We start from the raw sequence: 18,813 nt of genomic DNA, 5'->3' as shown, positions 1-18,813 counted from the left end.
TCTTCTTCCTCTTTTCCTTTTTCTTCTTTTCCTTTTCCTTCATCATCTTCTCCTTCTTGTTCTTCTTCCTCTTCTTATTATTCTTTTCCTTCTTTTCTTTCTTCTCTTCCTTCATATTCTTTTCCTTCCTCTTCTTCTTCTTCTCCTTCCTCTTCTTCTTCATTTTCTTTTCCATCTTCTTGATCATCTCTTTCTTCTTCTTCTTCAACTTCACAAACTAGAAAGTTAGCTTCTGTCACAGTTGCTAATGCTATGCTAATGGCTAGTGGCTAAGTTAGATGGCAGCCACAGATTACCCTGAAACAGTCTGGAAAACAATAATTATTATTAAAGCTTTAAGATCTGCACAGTAAAAGTGACAGAACAGTGATAGATTAAGAAAATAGGAGACAAACTGATTCATCTCAGTCGAGAGCATCCTGATTTAATCACTCCTGTTTCTGTTTTACAATTCTACACTTTCATTTAGCAGACGCTTTTATCCAAAGTGACGTACAACCGACAGTAGATACAACAATTCTACATTTTACAGAATCTGGAGACTGGAGTCTCTTTGGGAACATTTTGAATCATTTTTGGCAAATTTTAAGTTATTATTTAACCATTTTGAAGATTTTTTTTTTTTTGAGTCACTTTGGAAAATTTTTTAGTATTTTGGAGAATTTTGAGTCATTTTGGAAAGGTTTTGAGTCATTTCAAAAAATGTTGGGTCATTTTTGTCAGATTTTAAGTCATTTCGGGTAATTCTTGAATCATTTTGAAAAAATTTGAGTCGCTTTGGAAAGTTTTGTGTCATTTTGGAGAATTTTAAGCCATTTTAGAAACATTTTTTGTTAGTGGATCCCACATAAACAGAGGAGAGCGTCCTAATTTAATCACTCATATTTGTATTTTAAAGAATCTGAAGAATTCTGTGCCACTTTGGGAACATCTTGAGTCATTTTTGTCAAATTTTAAGTCATTTTTTAACCATTTTAAATATTTTTTGAGTCACTTTGGAAAAGTTTTGAATCGTTTTGGAGAATTTTGAATCGTTTTGGAAAAGTTTTGTGTCATTTTAGAGAATTTCAAGCCTGTTTAGAAACATATTTTGTCAGTGGATCCCACATAAACAATGGAGAGCGTCCTAATTTAATCACTCCTGTTTCTATTTTGCACATTAAGTTACAGTCACCCTTATTAATGAAGATGTGTAGATAGGAATGACAGGTTCTCCCCTCAGAACTGATGCTGGCGTTGCTTGCATGAACTGCTGCTCTGTTGGTGTCACTTCTCCTGACGTCAGTAAATATTGGTTATCGGCCTTTCTATTGGTCGGTGCCGACTTGCAGTTGTTTCATTAGAATGAAACGGTATAACATGAACATATGTGACTACCGTGAATAAAACTTTACTACATTTCCTCATCGGTTAACAATCATAAGTAGTAGTGATCCTGTGCTACTTCAGGACGTCTTCATGTTCCGTTTTTTGCTGTTGTTGTAACTGAAAGTGACACATTGAACTGTGTATAATCAACCCGGCTCCCTGTGCTTTTTGCAGAGTGGGGCAGTACGAAGACCGGAGAGCAGGAGGATTTAATAGTGACGGCTCTGAACTGTGTCCTCAAAGTCCCTCAGTATATCCCTCAGGAGCAGAGGTTCGACATCCGAGTGCTGGTGCGTAAAGCCTGCATCCAAAAAATTCACATCTCTGCATCACGGTTGAATTTCTCCTGAGGTTTTCATCGCAGCGAAGTGTAGCACCATTCCTGTTTTTAATCTAGAATGTGGTATTTCCTTATTTTATATTCACATTTTGTCATGTTTTGCTTCAAGCCCCTGCAGTATCTCTCAAAAACAACAGTATTGCACTCAGATTTACTGTTGCTCCTTCAGTTTTTAATGTCTCTTCATGCTCACACAGTTTCTCTTGAAACTTGTGACTCTCAGATCTTTGTGAAACAACATGAAATGTCAAAAATCCACAACTAATGAGAATTCCAGCTGGACTCGGTGAAACGATAGAACAGTGGAGGTCGATGTGCTTTGGAGAGGCTATTATGTGGAGCTATTATAGTTTTAAAATAAAAAAAGAGGCAGACAGTGGTGTATTTATTAACTTTGCAAGTCCTACAAGAAAGCAAGTGTAGTTCACAAAATAAATCCAACATTTCATCGAGCTGGTCAGCATCATAGTTGGCATTCTCAGTGGTTTTGGACTTTTCACAGGATTGTTTCACAAAGAAATGAGAGCAAATGCAAAAATCTGAGTGCAGGCTAACAGTTTGATGCCAGAGTAGCGGCTATTTCACAAAATCTAAACATAAAATGAAGAATTGTTGCTCTCTGAAATGCCACATTGTTGATTATAGACAGTATGGTAACTCCATATAGCACAGATCAGATAAAGCTCCAGCCTTGGCAAGCTAAATAATACTAAAAGCATAATTTCCACACTTATTATTCTTGTTTAAATTGCTCATGAACTCATCGCTGCATAAATATGGAACAAAGATCACAAGAACCAGAGACCTGTGATTTCCTCACTCTTTTTCACACTCGTGCTTCTCAGCTGAGTAAGTCACCAAGTCTTTATCATTTTATTTTTATTGCTTTATTAAGTAATTCAGGTTTGAAATTGTCAAATTTTTAGCTGTATTTCCAACATAGAGCTGCGCTGCTTCTACGTTTTATGAAAAACAAAATACAAAATTTGCTTTTCATTCCTTCCATTCAACAAAACATGTACTGGCCGTAGTAAATGTTTGAAATTTTCCAGGGGGCGCAATTGACGCATGCATTTCTACGAAAACACAAATTTTTTTCTCCGATTCTGATGTGCGTGCCAAATTTCATGCGTTTTAGAGTATTTTTATAACCTTCAAAATTGCGATTTAAAGACGGTATAAAAAATAAAAATAATTAAAACTGCAAGCAGTGTTGATACATAATTCAAAATGGCCGACTTCCTGTCGGGTTTTGGATGTGGATGTCGATGGCTTTTTTTGTGCATCCTGGTGAGCTACATATGCCGACCAGATTTGGTAGTTGTAAATGAAACATAGTAAATATTTGAAATTTTCCAGGGGGTGCTATTGACATGTGCATTTCCGCTAAAATATAAAAAAATTTTCCCTAGTCCTAATGTGTGCGTGCCAAATTTCACGTTTTCGAGTATTTTTTTAGGCCCTTCAAACTTGCAATTCAAAAGACAGCAGAAAAAATAAAAATACTAATTAAAGCTGTAAGCAGTGTTGATGCAGAATTCAAAATGTCTGACTTCCTGTCGAGTTTTGGATGTGGGTGTTGATGGGGTTTTTTTGTGCGTCCTGGCGAGCTACATATGCCGACTAGATTTGGTAGATGTAAATGAAATGTAGTAAATATTTGAAATTTTCCAGGGGGCGCTATTGACGTGTGCATTTCTGCAAAAATGTCAAACATTTTCACCAGTGCCAAATTCACGCTTTTTTAAGTATTCTCAGACAGTTCAAAACTGCGATTCAATTGACGGGAGAAAAAAAATAATTAAAGCTGCAAGCAGTGTTGATCGGATCCTCGCATCCTTACAGCTCGGCTGTTCCACCAGGTGGCGATGTGACTGAGAATGTATCGTAATGATAATTATAATAAAGAGTTAAACTGTCCGACTGTGCTTGTTTCAGGGTCTGGGTCTGCTCATCAACCTGGTGGAGTACAGCTCCAGGAACCGGTACTGTCTGATGGAGATGGAGATGGAGGGAGGTCAGGGTCCCTGCGACTCGACCGTCCTGCTGAACCCTCAGCACCAGAACATCACCAGCACCGGACCGCTCAGCGCCGTCGCCGCCCTCGTACAGGTAAATCCATCATTCAGGCCCACCTGTTGGTTGTTCAGACCAAAAAATGTCAGAAAAACAGCCTACAGTGCTTAGGTAAGGTTTCGCTGCACTGATTTTCACAGTTTTGTTGAATTAAAGATGATAACTAATCAAATCACAGAAATGAAGTTAACCTGAAAAAAAACAATCAAAACTTTGAATATTGTCCACATCAAAAATCTGTATTTATTATTATTATTCACCATTTTACTGCATTTAAATCATCCAAAGATATACTTATTTTACAGATGTTTGCACGGTTATTTTAAAGAAAAAAACTTTAATACTAATGAGGAAAAACTACAGAAGTTTCAAGTTTTGTTGAGTTACAAATAATGACAAATAAAATCACAGAAAAAATGTGTTAATTTACACGTTAACCCAAACAAAACCAGATCAAAACCGTAAATATTGTCTACATCAAAAATCTTTTTTTTTTTTTTTTTACAAATACTTATTCACCATTTTACTGCATTTAAATCAGCAAAAGATATGATTATTTCACAGATAATTACAGTTATTTTAAATTTTAAAAAAAATTATATTAATGAGGAAAAGCAACAGAATTTCTCAGTTGTGTTAAATTAAACTCATGAAATCAGCAATGGTGCCTGATTTTGTTTTTAACTTTTTCTTCCTGTTTTTTGGTACAATTATTGAATTATTGAATGTTTAATGTATTTTTCTGGCAAAATTAAGTGTGGATGGAGCCTCAATCTGCCAGTTTAATGAGTGAAATTTAAGTCATTAATGAGGACAGTTGATCAAATTAGAGGAAAATTTGATATCAGAAGAATACGACAAGTGAGTTAAAGTGAATTTGATCGTTAATTGGATCAATTAAAGACATGCCAGTGGCTGGTTAAATACATTTTTTATTAAAATACAGACAATGACTTGTAAAGCCACAGGGAAAAAAGTTAATTTACAAATTAACCTTAACAAACAACAAAACAAAATGGTCAAAACTATAAATGTCAAAAATCTGTTTTTACAAATAGTAAATTATCATTTTTACAGTAAAACTACACAAAATCAGATTATATAATCATCAAAATCGATTAGTTTTCTACTTTTTTCTGTTCGTTTGTGAGGATTGTGTTCCCAGACAAGGAGTTCATTTCCACCTTTAATGAAAATAACCTGCATATTGTCACTTTATTCAACAATAAAAACTAAATTTGCATCTCTGACCAGACCCCAGAACTCACGTATGATGCATCGTTCAGTTAGTTAGGACTACATGAGGAGCATTAGCTTTATTTTACGCTCCAGAAAACCTAATTATTAAATTTCCAACCGGCTTCTTCCGCTGTCCAGCCATGCAGGGAGTTCTGCTGTTATTCGTCTCTGGTTTTAACGTTTCTGCTTCCTCATTTCTGTTGCTCAGAATCAGATAAAGATTAAAAAAAAAATAGAGCTGCTCTTTCCTGCAGCGCTCCAGTTAATGAAGCACAAACGGCATAGGATTAATTCATGAAGCAGGTGCCGAACACGAAACAGTCCCAGCTCTCTCTCACATTTACATTTTTGGATAAAAAAATTAATAGTGGCGCTACAATCCTCGGCGTTCCCAGTTTGTCCTGTCTGCGTTTTGTTCTTCCCTTGAGCGCCACTTAGGCTTCGTTTAAATTGAATCGTCCCGTCTGATCAGATTTAGATGATCCTCTTATGCAGCGAGGTCAGAATCTGCAGAGTAACGTCAGAATTACTGGGAAAAGCAATCCAATCTGAGGAAAGAATAGAAGTGTTCACTGAGGTGAAGTTAAAGATGGTGACAGAAGATGATATTGAGCGTTCTGCTAGTACAGGTGCATGAATTATTATCAGAGCTAATCAAAAAGGTGAAACATAGAAATCAAATAATACGGTTGATTGGAGGCCGATACTGATTATTGGTCATCAAGAAAGAACGAAAACCGAAGCTTGGACTCGATATGTGTCAAATATTATACAATAAAAGGATGCGATGGAGAAGAAACCTGTGATTTCTAGCTCGGTTCATTAATAATAAAGACAAAACTGTAGAGTATAAATAGATGTAAAGGTCCTTTATTTCCTGAGAGATCTGCTGTTGTTTTCTTTGCTTAATCTTTCTTCATTCCATCGCTTTTTATTGCCCGCTAAGTGCCACATCTTGAAGAATTATTCCTCATTGTTTTCCAGACCCTAGCTAACAGTTAGCATAGCATTAGCCCTTCTGAAAGCAACAAATGTCCCTGATTTGTGGCGACGTCTGTGATTTTTTTTTTTAAGCAGTTTTTAGAGAGCTGGAGAGGCACATCTTTAAGTTAAAACAGATTTTTTAAGTAAATCTAACTTTAAAAAGAAGTTCCGGTGCTCTGGATAGCGTTAGCATTAGGCTAAGAGGCACAGCAAACCTCATAGCTATAGCATTAGCTGCAAGCTAATAGGAACAGCAAATCTCCTAATGATATCATTAGCTGCAGACTAACAGGTACAGCAAACCTCCAAATTATAGCATTAGCTGCAGGCTAACTGGCACAGCAAACCTCCTAAAGATAGCATTAGCTGCAGGCTAAGAGGCACAGAAACCTTGTAGCTATAGCATTAGCCTAGCTGCAGTGACAACAGCAGCTAATTTTTGTGGCGTTTTCAGTGTGACGTGAATGACTGTGGCGTTTTTTTCAGCATTATTTTCTACAGAGCAGCTCTGCTAATTTACTGGAGCCTTGCTAACAAGCTCGTCTGTCCCACTGTTGATTGGCTGTTACTTGTGATGCGTAACCAATCACATGAATGTGTGGGCGGGACATCAGAGCTAAAATAGTGCATTGAATTTATTTTTTATCAGTAGTAAGTTAATAAAAATAATAAACATGAAGACTATCGACCTCACTCTCCTCCGTCCTCCTCAGCTGTTCCTCCAGCGAGAGCGAGCCGCCGTCCTGGCCGAGGCGCAGACTGATGACCTCATCAAGGAGGCGCCGAAGCCCGCGCTGGACCAGAGCGGCGAGTGGCAGGAGACGGGCGGCGAGATCCAGTGGGTCGCCAACGACAACGACACCGCCAAGCAGGATGACGGCAAGAAGGAGGCGGACGAGGAGGACGAGGAGCTGGACCTAAACAAAGGTACGACCACTTCCTGTCCTTTTGTTTATTATTTACGAGAAGGTTTGAACGATTTAAATTTAAAAATAATAATCCACGTTTGTGTCTCTCAGCTCTGCAGCACGCAGGGAAGCACATGGAGGACAGCATCGTAGCCTCCTACACAGCACTGCTGCTGGGCTGCCTCTGCCAGGGAAGCCCAGTGAGTAAAACAAGATCTGACCCACCTAAGGTCACTGGTTTTTGATCTGGACCTGGTCTACAGTGGTCCAGAGGGAAAAAAAAAAACACTAAAATCTCCATGTTTTTACATTCTAACACATAAAATAATGGTTTTCCATATCAAAAAATATGTTTTAAAGAGTCTTTAGCCTTTGTACGACAATCTATTTAAGATTATTCTCTGGTTTTTGATCTGGACCTGGTCTGAAGTGGTCCAGATGCAAAAAGAAAGGACTAAAATCTAATTTTTTTACATTTCTACACAGAAAATAATGGTTTTCCATATCAAAAAATATGTTTTTGAAGAGTTCTGTAACTATTTTACGACAATCTATTCAAGATTGCTCACTGGTTTTTGATCTGGACCTGGTCTACAGTGGTCCAGAGGGAAAAAAAAAACACTAAAATCTCCATGTTTTTACATTCTAACACAGAAAATAATGATTTTCCATATCAAAAATGATGTTTTGTAGAGTTTTTGGCCTTTGTACGAAACTCTATTCAAGATTGATCACTGGTTTTTGGATCTGGACCTGGTCTAAAGTGGTCTAGACGCAAAAAAAGCACTAAAATCTCCACGTTTTTACAGTCTAACACATAAAATCATGGTTTTCCATATCAAAAATTATGATTTTAAACAATCTATAGCTATTTTACAACAATCTATTCAAGATTGCTCTCTGGTTTTTGATTTGGACCTGGTCTAAAGTGGTCCAGATGCAAAAACAATGCACTAAAACTTCCATGTTTTTACATTCTAACACAGAAAATAATGGTTTTCCATATCAAAAATGATGTTTGAAAGGGTCTTTAGCCTTCGTACGACAATCTATTCCAAATTTGACCTGGTCTAAAGTGGCCCAGTTGCAAAGAAAATGCACTAAATTCTAAATTTTTTACAATTCTACACAAAATAATAGTTTTCCATAGAAAAAGTGATGGTTTATAGAGTTTTTAGACTTCGTATGACAATCTGTTCCAGACTTAACCCATCGAAACATAGAGGTTTTTGACCTGGACCTGGTCTAAAGTGGTCCAGATGCAAGAAAACCCACTAAAGTCTCTATGTTTTTACATTCCAACACAAAAAAATAATGGTTCTCCAAATCAAAAATGATGCTTCTGAAGAGTCTTTAGTCTTTGTTTGACAGTCTATTAAAGGTTGCTCACTGGTTTTTGGATGTGGACCTGGTCTAAAGTGGTCCAGATGGAGAAAAAAGCACTAAAATCTCCACGTTTTTACATTTCTAGACAGAAAATAAACGTTTTCTATATCAACAATTATGTTTTATAGAGTCTTTAGCCTTTGTATGATGATCTATTCCGGATTTGACCCACCGAAACTCACTGGTTTTTGATCTTTTACAGAATTTGGCAGCAAATTCTTTACTTTTGGCCTTTTTTTTTCCATATGAGACACATAGAATAAAGTGATTTTGGTGAATTCTGCGGATTTTAAGCTTATTTTTTGTTGTATTTCCTAAATTATCTTTATCTTTCTGGCTGATAAATGGTGTTTTTTGGCATTTTTTTAAAGAAAGCATGATTTTCAAAGCCACCATCAGGGGATCAACAAAAAGGTCAAACTTACAGGAAATAAGACCAATACTGTATTTTTGCTTCATTATTATCTTCTTGTGAGCTTCTCTAGAGTTTCCCTTCGTTGTTTGTCTGCATTTTGATTAAAAACACACATTAAATCATCAGGGTTTAGTCATAAATCTCATTCTGATGTGCTTTCAGTGTCCAGATTCTTTTGTTTTCGTGTGTTTCTGACCTTCTCTCTGTGTTTCTCCACCAGTTGAATGTGACTACTGTGAGAGAGAACCTTCCTAAAGGAGATTTCTCCATCATGACAGAAATGCTGAAAAAGTTCCTCAACTTCATGACCCTCACCGTGAGTCACAGCTTTCAGGATCGACCGTTTTTAAGCTGATTTGTGATGAATTGCACCAACTTGTCTGCTTATTTACACGTCTGATAGTTACAAGTTGTCCAAACACGTCATGCTTTAAATGAATAATTACTGGAGGTTCTGGTTAAGCTGTCAGAGTAACACTGAGGTTTCTTTTATACCGAGGCTGAACGTTTGTTTTCCAGCACAAACAAATAAAAGTGACTGTAGAAAGAAATACAAATGACATAAAGGAGCCTGGGTTTCATCCAGTATCTGAGAAATGATTCATTTACACATTTAAGTTAACAAAAAATAGATATGAGCCAAACTGTAAATAATCCCCATGTCAAAAATCTGTCTTTTTACAAACAGTAATTCAGTGTTTCACTGTAAAGTTATAGTTTCACTGCATTTATATCAGCCAAAGATGACAATTTTTTTGCAGATTTATGCTGGTATTTGAAAGAAAACATGTTTATGTTAACGATGAAAAACTACAGATTTTCCTATTTTTTGTTAAACTACAGAGAATGATTTATAATATCATAAAAAATATGAATTGACAAATTGACCTTAATAAATTGTCAATTGAAAGAAGAAAAAAAACATTCTTTTAAGAATACACATTGGTAAAATAACATTTCTGTTATTTCAACAGAAAAAAGTGTTCATTTACACATTAACCCAAACAAAAACAACAAAACTGTAAATAATATCCACATCAGAAATCTGCATTTTTATAAATCGTGATTCGTTGTTTTACAGTAAAACTGCACTAATTTTACTCCAGTTAAATCAACCAAAGATTTTTTTTTAAAAATTAGATTAATTGCAAAAACAACACAAAAGATTTTCTTTGTTTTCTTACATTAATATTAAATTATTAAATGTTTTTTTAAATTAAACATGAAATCATTAAGGGTGCCTGATTTTCACAGAGTTTTTGGGGGGTGTTTATTAAATCATTTTCTTTTTTCTGGCCCCGTTGCTGCTCGATTCTTACTTTTTTTAAGATAATGTTGAAATTAAAATATATTAATGTAGATAAAGCCTCAGTTTACTGGTTAAATTAATAAAATCTAATAGTTAATGAAGGCAATCGATCAAATTAGAGCAAAATCTGAGATCAGATCAGATGATCATGAATTGAATTAAAGACATGACTGTCAGGTTTCTACTGCGTGTAATTAATGAGTGAAGCTGTAAGTCATTAAAACGAGAATTTATTCTTTAATATTATTGAATATTGAGATGATTTTTCTCTGCTTGTATCTGACCTCTGACCTGTGGTTCCTCTGCAGTGTGACGTCGGCACCACAGGACACAAATCCATCTCCAAGATCATCGACTATCTGGAGCACTGCTAAGAAGACACACACACACACGCACACACACACACACACACACACACACACACACACACAGCCATCTCCTTCATCGTTGTTACCACCATCATCACCTCAGATATTCCGTTCACTGCTGGAAGCTGAAGCTGCACCGTCGTCTCCGAACCTCACTGGAGGAGATTAAACTTCCGCTTCCTCCGATCCGACGTCTCCTCGTGTTTCTGTTCAACCCGAGTCAGTATTTTTACTTTCACTTCACCTTCGACTTCTAAAACAAAGCTGCTCAGAACGACCAGATTATTTTTTTTCCTCCTTCAAAGTTTCACCTCGGCATCGATCGACGGCCGTTTTCTCAAAGCCACGACCATGAAAGCGACAACATTAAAAAGAAAACTACTGACCGAAACAACGGCTTCTTTGAAAACTCCTCGTTTCTTCTCCCCTGCTGAGCTGCCCTTCACCTCTCAGAGGAATCAGGAGTATCGATCTTTGCAGGAAGTCTGTTTTCAGGCGGTTCTCGTCGGTTCGTAACGGGACATTTTGGGGAACTTTTCTTTCTTTTCCGTGACTGTAAAACACGCCGACCTCCGAAGTTGTTGAAGCTGAAAGTTTTCCCTCTTGGAGAATCGATCTCGCTCCGCATCAAAGCTCGGCGTCTCGGCGGGACCCAAGGCCTCCAGACCAGAACCCGTCCTCCTCCGGCCGCCTTCGATTACCGCCGACGCCCCGAGAGGAGCTTCCATTAGGGCTCCAGACCCTCCGTCCGAGAGGTGAAGCCGCCAGCCGAAGCCACGGTTTGTTCTGTTGTTAACCAAAACTTCCCCCCAAAAAACTTAGAGGAGCAAACTCCTGTGTTTTTACATTTCCAAACACATCCTGAGTGTTGGAGACGGATTTTACCTTTAAATCTGTGTTTTTTGGCTGGGAGGAATAATAGTTCTAAATATTTGGATTAGTTTCCAACTTTCTGGCAAAAAAACCCCCAAAAACCCCTTTTACTGAACAAAACACCACCAGCACGTCGATTATCTGAAGACCACTTCACATAATTGGGCTCCTTTCAATGAATCAAACCGTTTTATCCATTAAATTCGACATTAAAATGACTTTTATTGTCTCTGTAAAAGACTAAAGTTGAATTTCTTTAATATGAGGAGTTTATGAGCTGCAACTAAAGACTTTATTAAAGGAATATTTGTAGTTTGATCCTCTGAAAACATTAGAAATCCATAAAGAAGGCAGGAAATCATTAATAAACAGGTGTTTCAACAATACTTCTACTGAAATAGAAGTGATTCAGTGTCGACTTTCAATGAATCAAACTGTTTTATCCGTTAAATTGTAGTTTCACTTGTACAAGCGTGTTTAAATCAATATTAAAACGGCTTATCAAAGACTGATCGTCTCTACAGAAGACTAAAGGTGAATTTCTTTAATATTAAGAGTTTGAGCTGCAGCTAAAGGCTTTATTAAAGGACTATTTGTAGTTTGATCATCCTAAAGCTTTATAAATCTGTAAAGAAGGCAGGAAATTACAAAAAAAATGGAAATTTCAACAGTATTTCAACTGAAATAAAGGTGATTTAGTGTCACGTTTTTGTAAAGTTTCAGGATTTTGAGGCTAATTCCCTGCAACACTGGAGCTTACATTTCCCATAATGCACCTGTTTCATGTATTTAATTGAAAAATTTGTAGTTTATAACTCAAACTTGATGTTTTAAAACAAACTAAAACCAATAATAGTTACAGCTCATAAACTTGATATAAAAGGTGCTTTATTTTGAAAAACACCACTACATTTTCTTTAATTTGGCAAAGAAAATGTGAAAATTGTAGCTTGAAAGTTTAGGATTCAACTTCCAGAGATAAACCATGTTAATGTGGCAAAAACTAGTGAAGCGGTTTGATGAATTTTTCAAATTATTATCGATTCTTCTGAGCAAAACGACAACAAATCTTCAAATATTCATCCATCTGGTGTTCATTTTCCTTTTTTTTTTTTTGTTTTGCTGAGCTCCTGGCCGACGGTTTTCTGTTTGATTTTTTTTTATTATTTTGTTAATTTTTTTTCCTCGTTTTCTTCGTCTCACAGCTCATCCTGTTTTCCGTTCTGGTCGCCGTCACACACAGTTCAACCCTCACACTCCTTTTTCTCTTTAAAAAAAATAAGTTTACAAGAGCTTTATTGGCCAGACATGTGGAAGAATGAATGGAAGAGCTTTTTGTTTTTGTACATAGTTCCTGTACATAGATGGATTTCCTCACGTAGGAGGAGGGTCAAGGGTCGGTTCGGGGGCCGCGGGAGGGTCGGGGTTAAATTTAAATTTAGACTGTAGACTCTACTTTTCTGGATCTGACTCTATTTTTCATTTTCTAAAGCCTTTTTCTCCCGGTTGTGTTGTTTCAGACAGAGAGCTTCTTAACAAGCCAACTGCAGGAAAACTTGATCTTTGTACCAATTTGCAGACTGATGTCTTTGGTTACCTGTACATAATTTTAAAATAATAAAAATTGCTACTTTCAGTAAACTCCTGCACCGTCTTTCTGCTTATTTTTGATTTGTGTGAAGAAAAATGTGCTTTTTTTTTTTTTCTTTAAAGGTTCAAGATTGTAGATTTTTTTTGAGAGTTTGGGCTTCAACCAACGTGTACAACAACATTTTCATGGTCATTTCGACACTATTTTTACACTTAATTGTAATTTATTTTGTAGTTTAGGTCTTGTTTGTCAAAAATGACTTGAACTTGTCTGATGAAAAATTTGTCCAAAATGACTCAAAATTGGTCAAACTAATGGAGAAAAATTACAAAAAAATGACTCCAGTTTCTCCAAAATAACTCAAAACTTGGCTAAAATGACATAAACTTGTCCAAAATGGTTAAACCTTCTCCAACATAATTGAAAAAAATCCAGAATTATTTAAATTTAGCTGAATGCCTGAAAAATTGCTCCAAAATGGCTCAAAATTGGTCAAATGTAACTGGAACTTGGAAATCTGTTCAAAATAATGGAGCAAATTGTCTAAAATGTCTTCAGAGTTTGCCGAAAATGACTCAAATTTGTCTAAAGTGACTTAAACTTGTCCAAAATGGTTCAAATTTCTCTAAATGAAAAAAAATGCTCCAAAATTACTTAAAATTTGTGAAATGTCACCAAAACCTGGAAATTTGTTCAAAATAATTGAGAAAATTGGTCAAACATGGCTTCAAAATTGGTGCAAAATGGTTTAAATCTCTCCAAAATAATTTTTAAAAAGAGTCCAAAATGACTTTAAAGTTACTTTAAAGTTCAATTTAGGTTCAATATTGTATATTTTATAAGAGATTGGGCATCGAGAAACGTGTACAACATTTTAATTTTCATTTCGACACTATTTTTACACTTAGTTGCGATTTCTTTTGTAATTTAGGGCTTGTTTGTACGGTGGCCGAGAGGTGCAAACCAAATTTACATAATGCAAAACACTTTTAAAACCTCCAAGACAAATTTACAAGCGACAAAACACTTTTACAAGTCCAAAAACACTTTTACAAGTCCGAAAACACTTTTACAAATCCAAATGTAACCGGAAAGGGAATGTCCCAACTCCGGGATTGAACCGGAAGTGACGACGAGGAGGGGCTAATGCACTCTGTCGGTCTGATCTGCACCATTTAAACACTCTGAAGACCGACCACACGAAAAACAAAACCGCGTCAATCGGTTCATATGTTCCCCACAAAACGGGCAAAATATCACCCGCTCGCTGTCCGTTGCATTAGCCGCTCCTCGTCGTCACTTCCACTTCAACCCCGGAGTTGGGACATTCCCTTTCCGGTTACATTTGGATTTTTAAAAGTGTTTTGTTGAAATCCGAAAACACTTTTAGGGGCACTTTTGAAAAATTTGTCCAAAATGTGACTGAAACCTGGAAATCTGTTCAAAATAATTAAGAAAATTGTCTGAAAAATGGCTTCAAAATGTATCCAAAATAACTCAAAACTTGTCTAAAATGGTTAAAATTTCTCCAAAATAAATAAAAAAATATCCAAAATGACTTTAAAGTGACTTTAAAGTTAAGTTTAGGTTGAAGATTGTAGATTTTTTTTAAGAGTTTGGGCATCGAAAACATATAAAACAACATTTTCATGGTCATTTCACTGCTATTTTTACTCTTGTGATTTATTTTGGCATTTTGGTCTCGTTTGTCAAAAATGACTTCAACTTGTCTGAATGCCTTGTGAAAAAATTGTACAAAATGACTCAAAATTGGTGAAATGTGGCTGAAACCTGGAAATCTGTTGAAAATAATGGAGAAAATTGGTCAAAAACGGCTCAAATTTCTCCATAATAGCTCAAAACTTGTCTAAAATGAGTTAAACTTGTCCAAAATGGTTAAGATTTCTCCAAAATAATTGAAAAAAATGTCCAAAATTACTTTAAAGTCACTTTAAAGTTGAATTTAGGTTCAATATTGTAGATTTTTTAAGAGTTTGGGCGTCAAGAAACGTGTTTTCATGGTCTATTCGCCACTGTTTTTACATTTAGCTTTGATTTATTTTTGTAATTTAGGGCTCGTTTTCAGTCACTGTGTGGTCAAGTTTGGGAAAAAGCCCTGGTTAGCTGAAGAAAATTCTGGAAAAACGCGATGGCTAGTTATGATAAAATATTTAGTTGTTTTCCATAATCTGAATCAGTATAATTATGTAAATCCTGAACAGAAGAGGTCCCAGAATGGAGCCTTGAGGAACCCCACAGGTTATTATTGTCCTCTAGACACAAAATAGTCCCTGTTCTTTAAGTAGTCTAATTCAGTCACTATTTTTATACTTAGTTGTGAATTATTTTGTAATTTAGGTCTTGTTTGTCAAAAACTTGACTGAATGCCTCGTGAAAAGTTTGACCAAAATGTCTCAAAATTTGTCAAACATGACTGAAACCTGAAATTCTCTTTAAAATAATGGAGAAAATTGTCCAAAATGACTCAAAAATTTCTCTAAAATGACAAACTTGTGCAAAATGGTTAAAAATTTCTCCAAAACAATTGAAAAAATCCAAAATTACTTTAAAGTTGGATTTTGGTTCAATATTGTAGATTTTTTAAGAGTTTGGGCATCTAGAAACGTATAAAACATCTTTATGGTGTTTTGTTTTTTGTTTTTTTACAGTTGAGCTCATAAGTTTAGTATGAAAACATGAATAATCAGAGTGAATGACTTGTCTGACCTCTAACCCTCAATGGAAGAAAAGTTTTTCCATGATTTTCTAGATAAAAAGGAGAATATTCCACAGATGTTTCCAGGTGTGTAAACTTCTGATCCCAGCTGTTTTAAACTCAGAATAAATCCAGGTTTAGACAGAAGTCATCTCAGTATTTTTTTTATGAAATTAGAAATGTGCATCACAAACAGTAAATGTATTTTACAGGTATATCAATAATTACAAATAGTGTTAAAGTAGAAAAAGTCGCATTTAAAGTCTCTGAGTGTCACTTGGTGCCGCTCGGTCTCTCCCACATCTCCTCCTCATAGCGACCCTCCGCTGAGAGACCCGGACCTCCGCCGCTCCTCCCGGAGGCTCCGGGCCCCTGGAGGGGTGAGGAGGCTCCGTGAGGGGGTGAGGAGGCTCCCTGAGGGGGTGAGGAGGCTCCCGGGGGCCGCTGGCTCCGGTTCTCCTGCAGCAGCTCGCTGAGCGTCGCGATGTAAATCTGCGCCATCTGCAGCGTCTCGGACTTGGAGAGCTTCTTGTCGCTCTCCAGGTTCGGGATGACGCTCCGGAGCCGGTCGAAGGCCACGTTCAGCCCCAGCATCCTCCTCCTCTCCCGGGCGTTGGCGGCCAGCCTCCGCCGCCTCTGAGCCCGCTCCAGAGCGCACTTGTCCGGCTGCAGGTAGTGCAGCGCGCCGCCGGCGGGGCCCAGCCGGAGCTCCACGATGGCGCACGGAGCCTCTCCGGTGCGCTCCGAGCCGCGGCTCCGCTGCAGCAGAGCCTGGATGTCGGCGTGGAGGGCCGTCGGGGCCGCGGGGCCGAGTCCTCCCTCCGGGTCCACAGAGATGAAGGGGAAGAGGCTTTTACGGGGAGGCATCGCTGCTCCAGAACCAGGAGGTCACCGGGACGAACTGTCACATCTCCCCACTCTGAGGGGAATTTATGGAGGGCAGAGCCACGGGGACGCGCGCTGCGTGTCCCGGGGGCGTGGAGAGGGTCGTGTGCTGCCTAATGAACAGATCTGCAGGAGGTCCATTAACTGAGTTCATCAAAAGAGGATTAGAAGCGACTCAGTGAGCTGCGGAGGAGGGAGGAGGAGAGGAGAGGAGGTTAGAACATCCAGAGTTTAACCACAGGATGAGGAGAAATCTACTAGAAGTTTATCAGTCATGCAGCCTTCAGTCTGCTTCAGGTGTTAAAATAAAACATTTATTCTATAAACAGTTCAACAAAAAACAAACTTCTGTCTCCGTATTAAATCTAATTCTGCATAAAAATCTCAAAACTTTTGCATCTGTTTGTATTGAAGCTCCATGAGGATTCAAACTGATGCAAAAACATTAAAAAAAACAACTTTTATAAAGTTACAAGATTCTACCACAACATGCAGTGAGTTCATTTCCACTCTGAGCTGTTTCCATGGTAACATCCCATCATTAATTGGAGATGTGGAAGTTAATATTAACCTACACAGGCTTCATTTTCCATTAAATTGTCCTTCAAGTACCTTTTATAGTAATAATTTAACATTAATGTTGAATGTGCTTCTTTTAAATCACAGTTTAATGATAAAACCTCAATCTAACTTTATTTTTTCATTAATTTCTTCAGTCTCTATGTCTCTGAAGCTGCTTTCTTAACTTTTAATGGTAAATTTGGAAGTTTTATCACCTGGAATAAGAAAAAAATGAACACATGCAATTATTTTTTTGAACCAAATGCAATATTTTTACACTAATAACATTTAAGCGACTACTTTTAGGCCAATAAAATAAGTCAGAGGAACTTTTCACACTTTGTCTTAATAATACAGGTACGTAAGAAAAGGACGAAACTCCTTAAATAAAAGTATTTTTGCAGGTTAATGTGTGGGAGTCCAATAAAATAAGAAATAAAGATGTAAAGGCTTTTTGTTTCTCTTTCAGCATTTATTTCTGTTTATTTCTGTGTATGAGTTGGGATCCTGGCAGATTTTGAGATCTTTATGTTGGGAAATAATATTTTTGGAATTAATTTCTGCAGGTAAATAATAATAAGTAAAATAAAATAAAATACCTAAAATGTTACATTACACTGTAAAAAAAAGAGAGGAAAGCAATAAGGCAAGATAAAATATGTAAAAACAAACAAAAAAGCTGTGAAAATTAGTGCAAAAATTTGTAAAAATAATAAGTAAAACTGTGTCATTTCATCATCACACATTGTTTAAAAAAATTGTATTTTCTGGATGTTTTTTTTTTGCCTTTTTAGTCTTTTTTTTCTTTCTTAAATCATACTTTTCCCAGTGATTTTACCAGATATCTGTAATTTTAAAAATGAATAAATAGAAGAACATCTCTAAGAAAATAGTTTTTCATATTTCTGTTTTTCAGTCTCTAATATGCTTAATTTTTTCTTTCAAATAACAGAAAATAAATGTAAAATATTGATATTTTTGCAGGTTTAAATACAGTAAAAATAGTGAACCTGTGCGGTCAAATGCTGTAAAATACCAGTTTTTGACAATATTTACAAATTTTCCCCCATTTTTTGTATCTAACATATAAATAAACACCTTTTTAATGTGATTTTACTATTATTTATGTGTATTTTTGACAACATGGGGGAAAAATCTGTAAAGTTATATTAAATTGTTCAAAAAATTAAGCCAAAACGCACATTTTCTTGCAATCTTTTTTAGTTTATGGTCACTTTATTCTGAAAGGGGCACTTCTCCTTATATTTATCCTGTGATTTGACAGTTTTTGTTTTGATTTCTTGCCTGTAAAGTGTCTTTGAGTGCCCAGAAAAGCGCTATACAGATATTAAGTGTTATTTTTATGAACTTTGATGTTTGTTCACTAATAATCCAGTTTTTGTGGAGGATTTTCTGATTCTAAATGAATAACGTTGAGTGTGTTTCCGCCACAGGTTGTGTTTTTGCTGCTCAGCTCTTCCCTGCTTCTTGTTTTTCAGGTTAATTAAAAGTGTTTGGGCCTCCTGAGGTGATGACTGACAGTAACTGGCAGCCTGCTGTCCTGTGTACAGCCTGTAATGGGATTTAGCAGCGTGTCCGGGCCGCCGTGTGCCAGAACTCCTCCGGGCCGGGCCTTCACAAGGCCTCAGCGTGGCGCCGGCAGCATAATGGCCTCCTTATGGCCGGAGGACCCTCGCCGTCCGAGGCCCGGCTTCCATCCTTTCTCCAACAATCTGGAGCACGTGGGGAGGTTTGGCTTCGTGGCTCGGATGACAGTTGTCGGCTTCGCTTTAT

At 36.9% G+C, this 18,813-nt stretch overlaps 2 protein-coding genes across 2 annotated transcripts in view; one reads left to right on the top strand and one right to left on the bottom strand.

The window, feature by feature from the left end:
* waplb (WAPL cohesin release factor b) overlaps nt 1-12,907 on the top strand; it is a 64,577-nt gene extending 51,670 nt beyond the window's left edge. The window contains exons 15-20 of the mRNA XM_023271303.3: nt 1,543-1,658; nt 3,647-3,820; nt 6,721-6,934; nt 7,027-7,115; nt 8,937-9,032; nt 10,334-12,907. Coding sequence (XP_023127071.2) covers nt 1,543-1,658; nt 3,647-3,820; nt 6,721-6,934; nt 7,027-7,115; nt 8,937-9,032; nt 10,334-10,399 — 755 coding nt within the window. The 3' untranslated portion in view covers nt 10,400-12,907. The remainder of the gene's footprint in view (nt 1-1,542; nt 1,659-3,646; nt 3,821-6,720; nt 6,935-7,026; nt 7,116-8,936; nt 9,033-10,333) is intronic.
* A 2,814-nt stretch (nt 12,908-15,721) lies between these two features.
* On the bottom strand, nt 15,722-16,580 carry atoh1c (atonal bHLH transcription factor 1c). Its single transcript, XM_023271307.3, has one exon. The coding sequence runs from the start codon at nt 16,438-16,440 to the stop codon at nt 15,847-15,849; it is 594 nt and encodes a 197-aa protein (XP_023127075.2). The 5' UTR covers nt 16,441-16,580; the 3' UTR covers nt 15,722-15,846.
* Nucleotides 16,581-18,813: the final 2,233 nt, after the last annotated feature.

Source organism: Amphiprion ocellaris, chromosome 18 (assembly GCF_022539595.1).
Source record: "Amphiprion ocellaris isolate individual 3 ecotype Okinawa chromosome 18, ASM2253959v1, whole genome shotgun sequence".
In the NCBI taxonomy this organism is placed as follows: Eukaryota; Metazoa; Chordata; class Actinopteri; family Pomacentridae; genus Amphiprion; species Amphiprion ocellaris.
Note: the sequence above shows the minus strand (reverse complement) of the source record. Positions and strands in the feature narration are given on the sequence as shown.

What these genes read in the sequence shown, in the direction of transcription:
- atoh1c (XM_023271307.3), bottom strand. Translation starts at nt 16,440, where the DNA reads ATGCCTCCCCGTAAAAGCCTCTTCCCCTTCATCTCTGTGGACCCGGAG.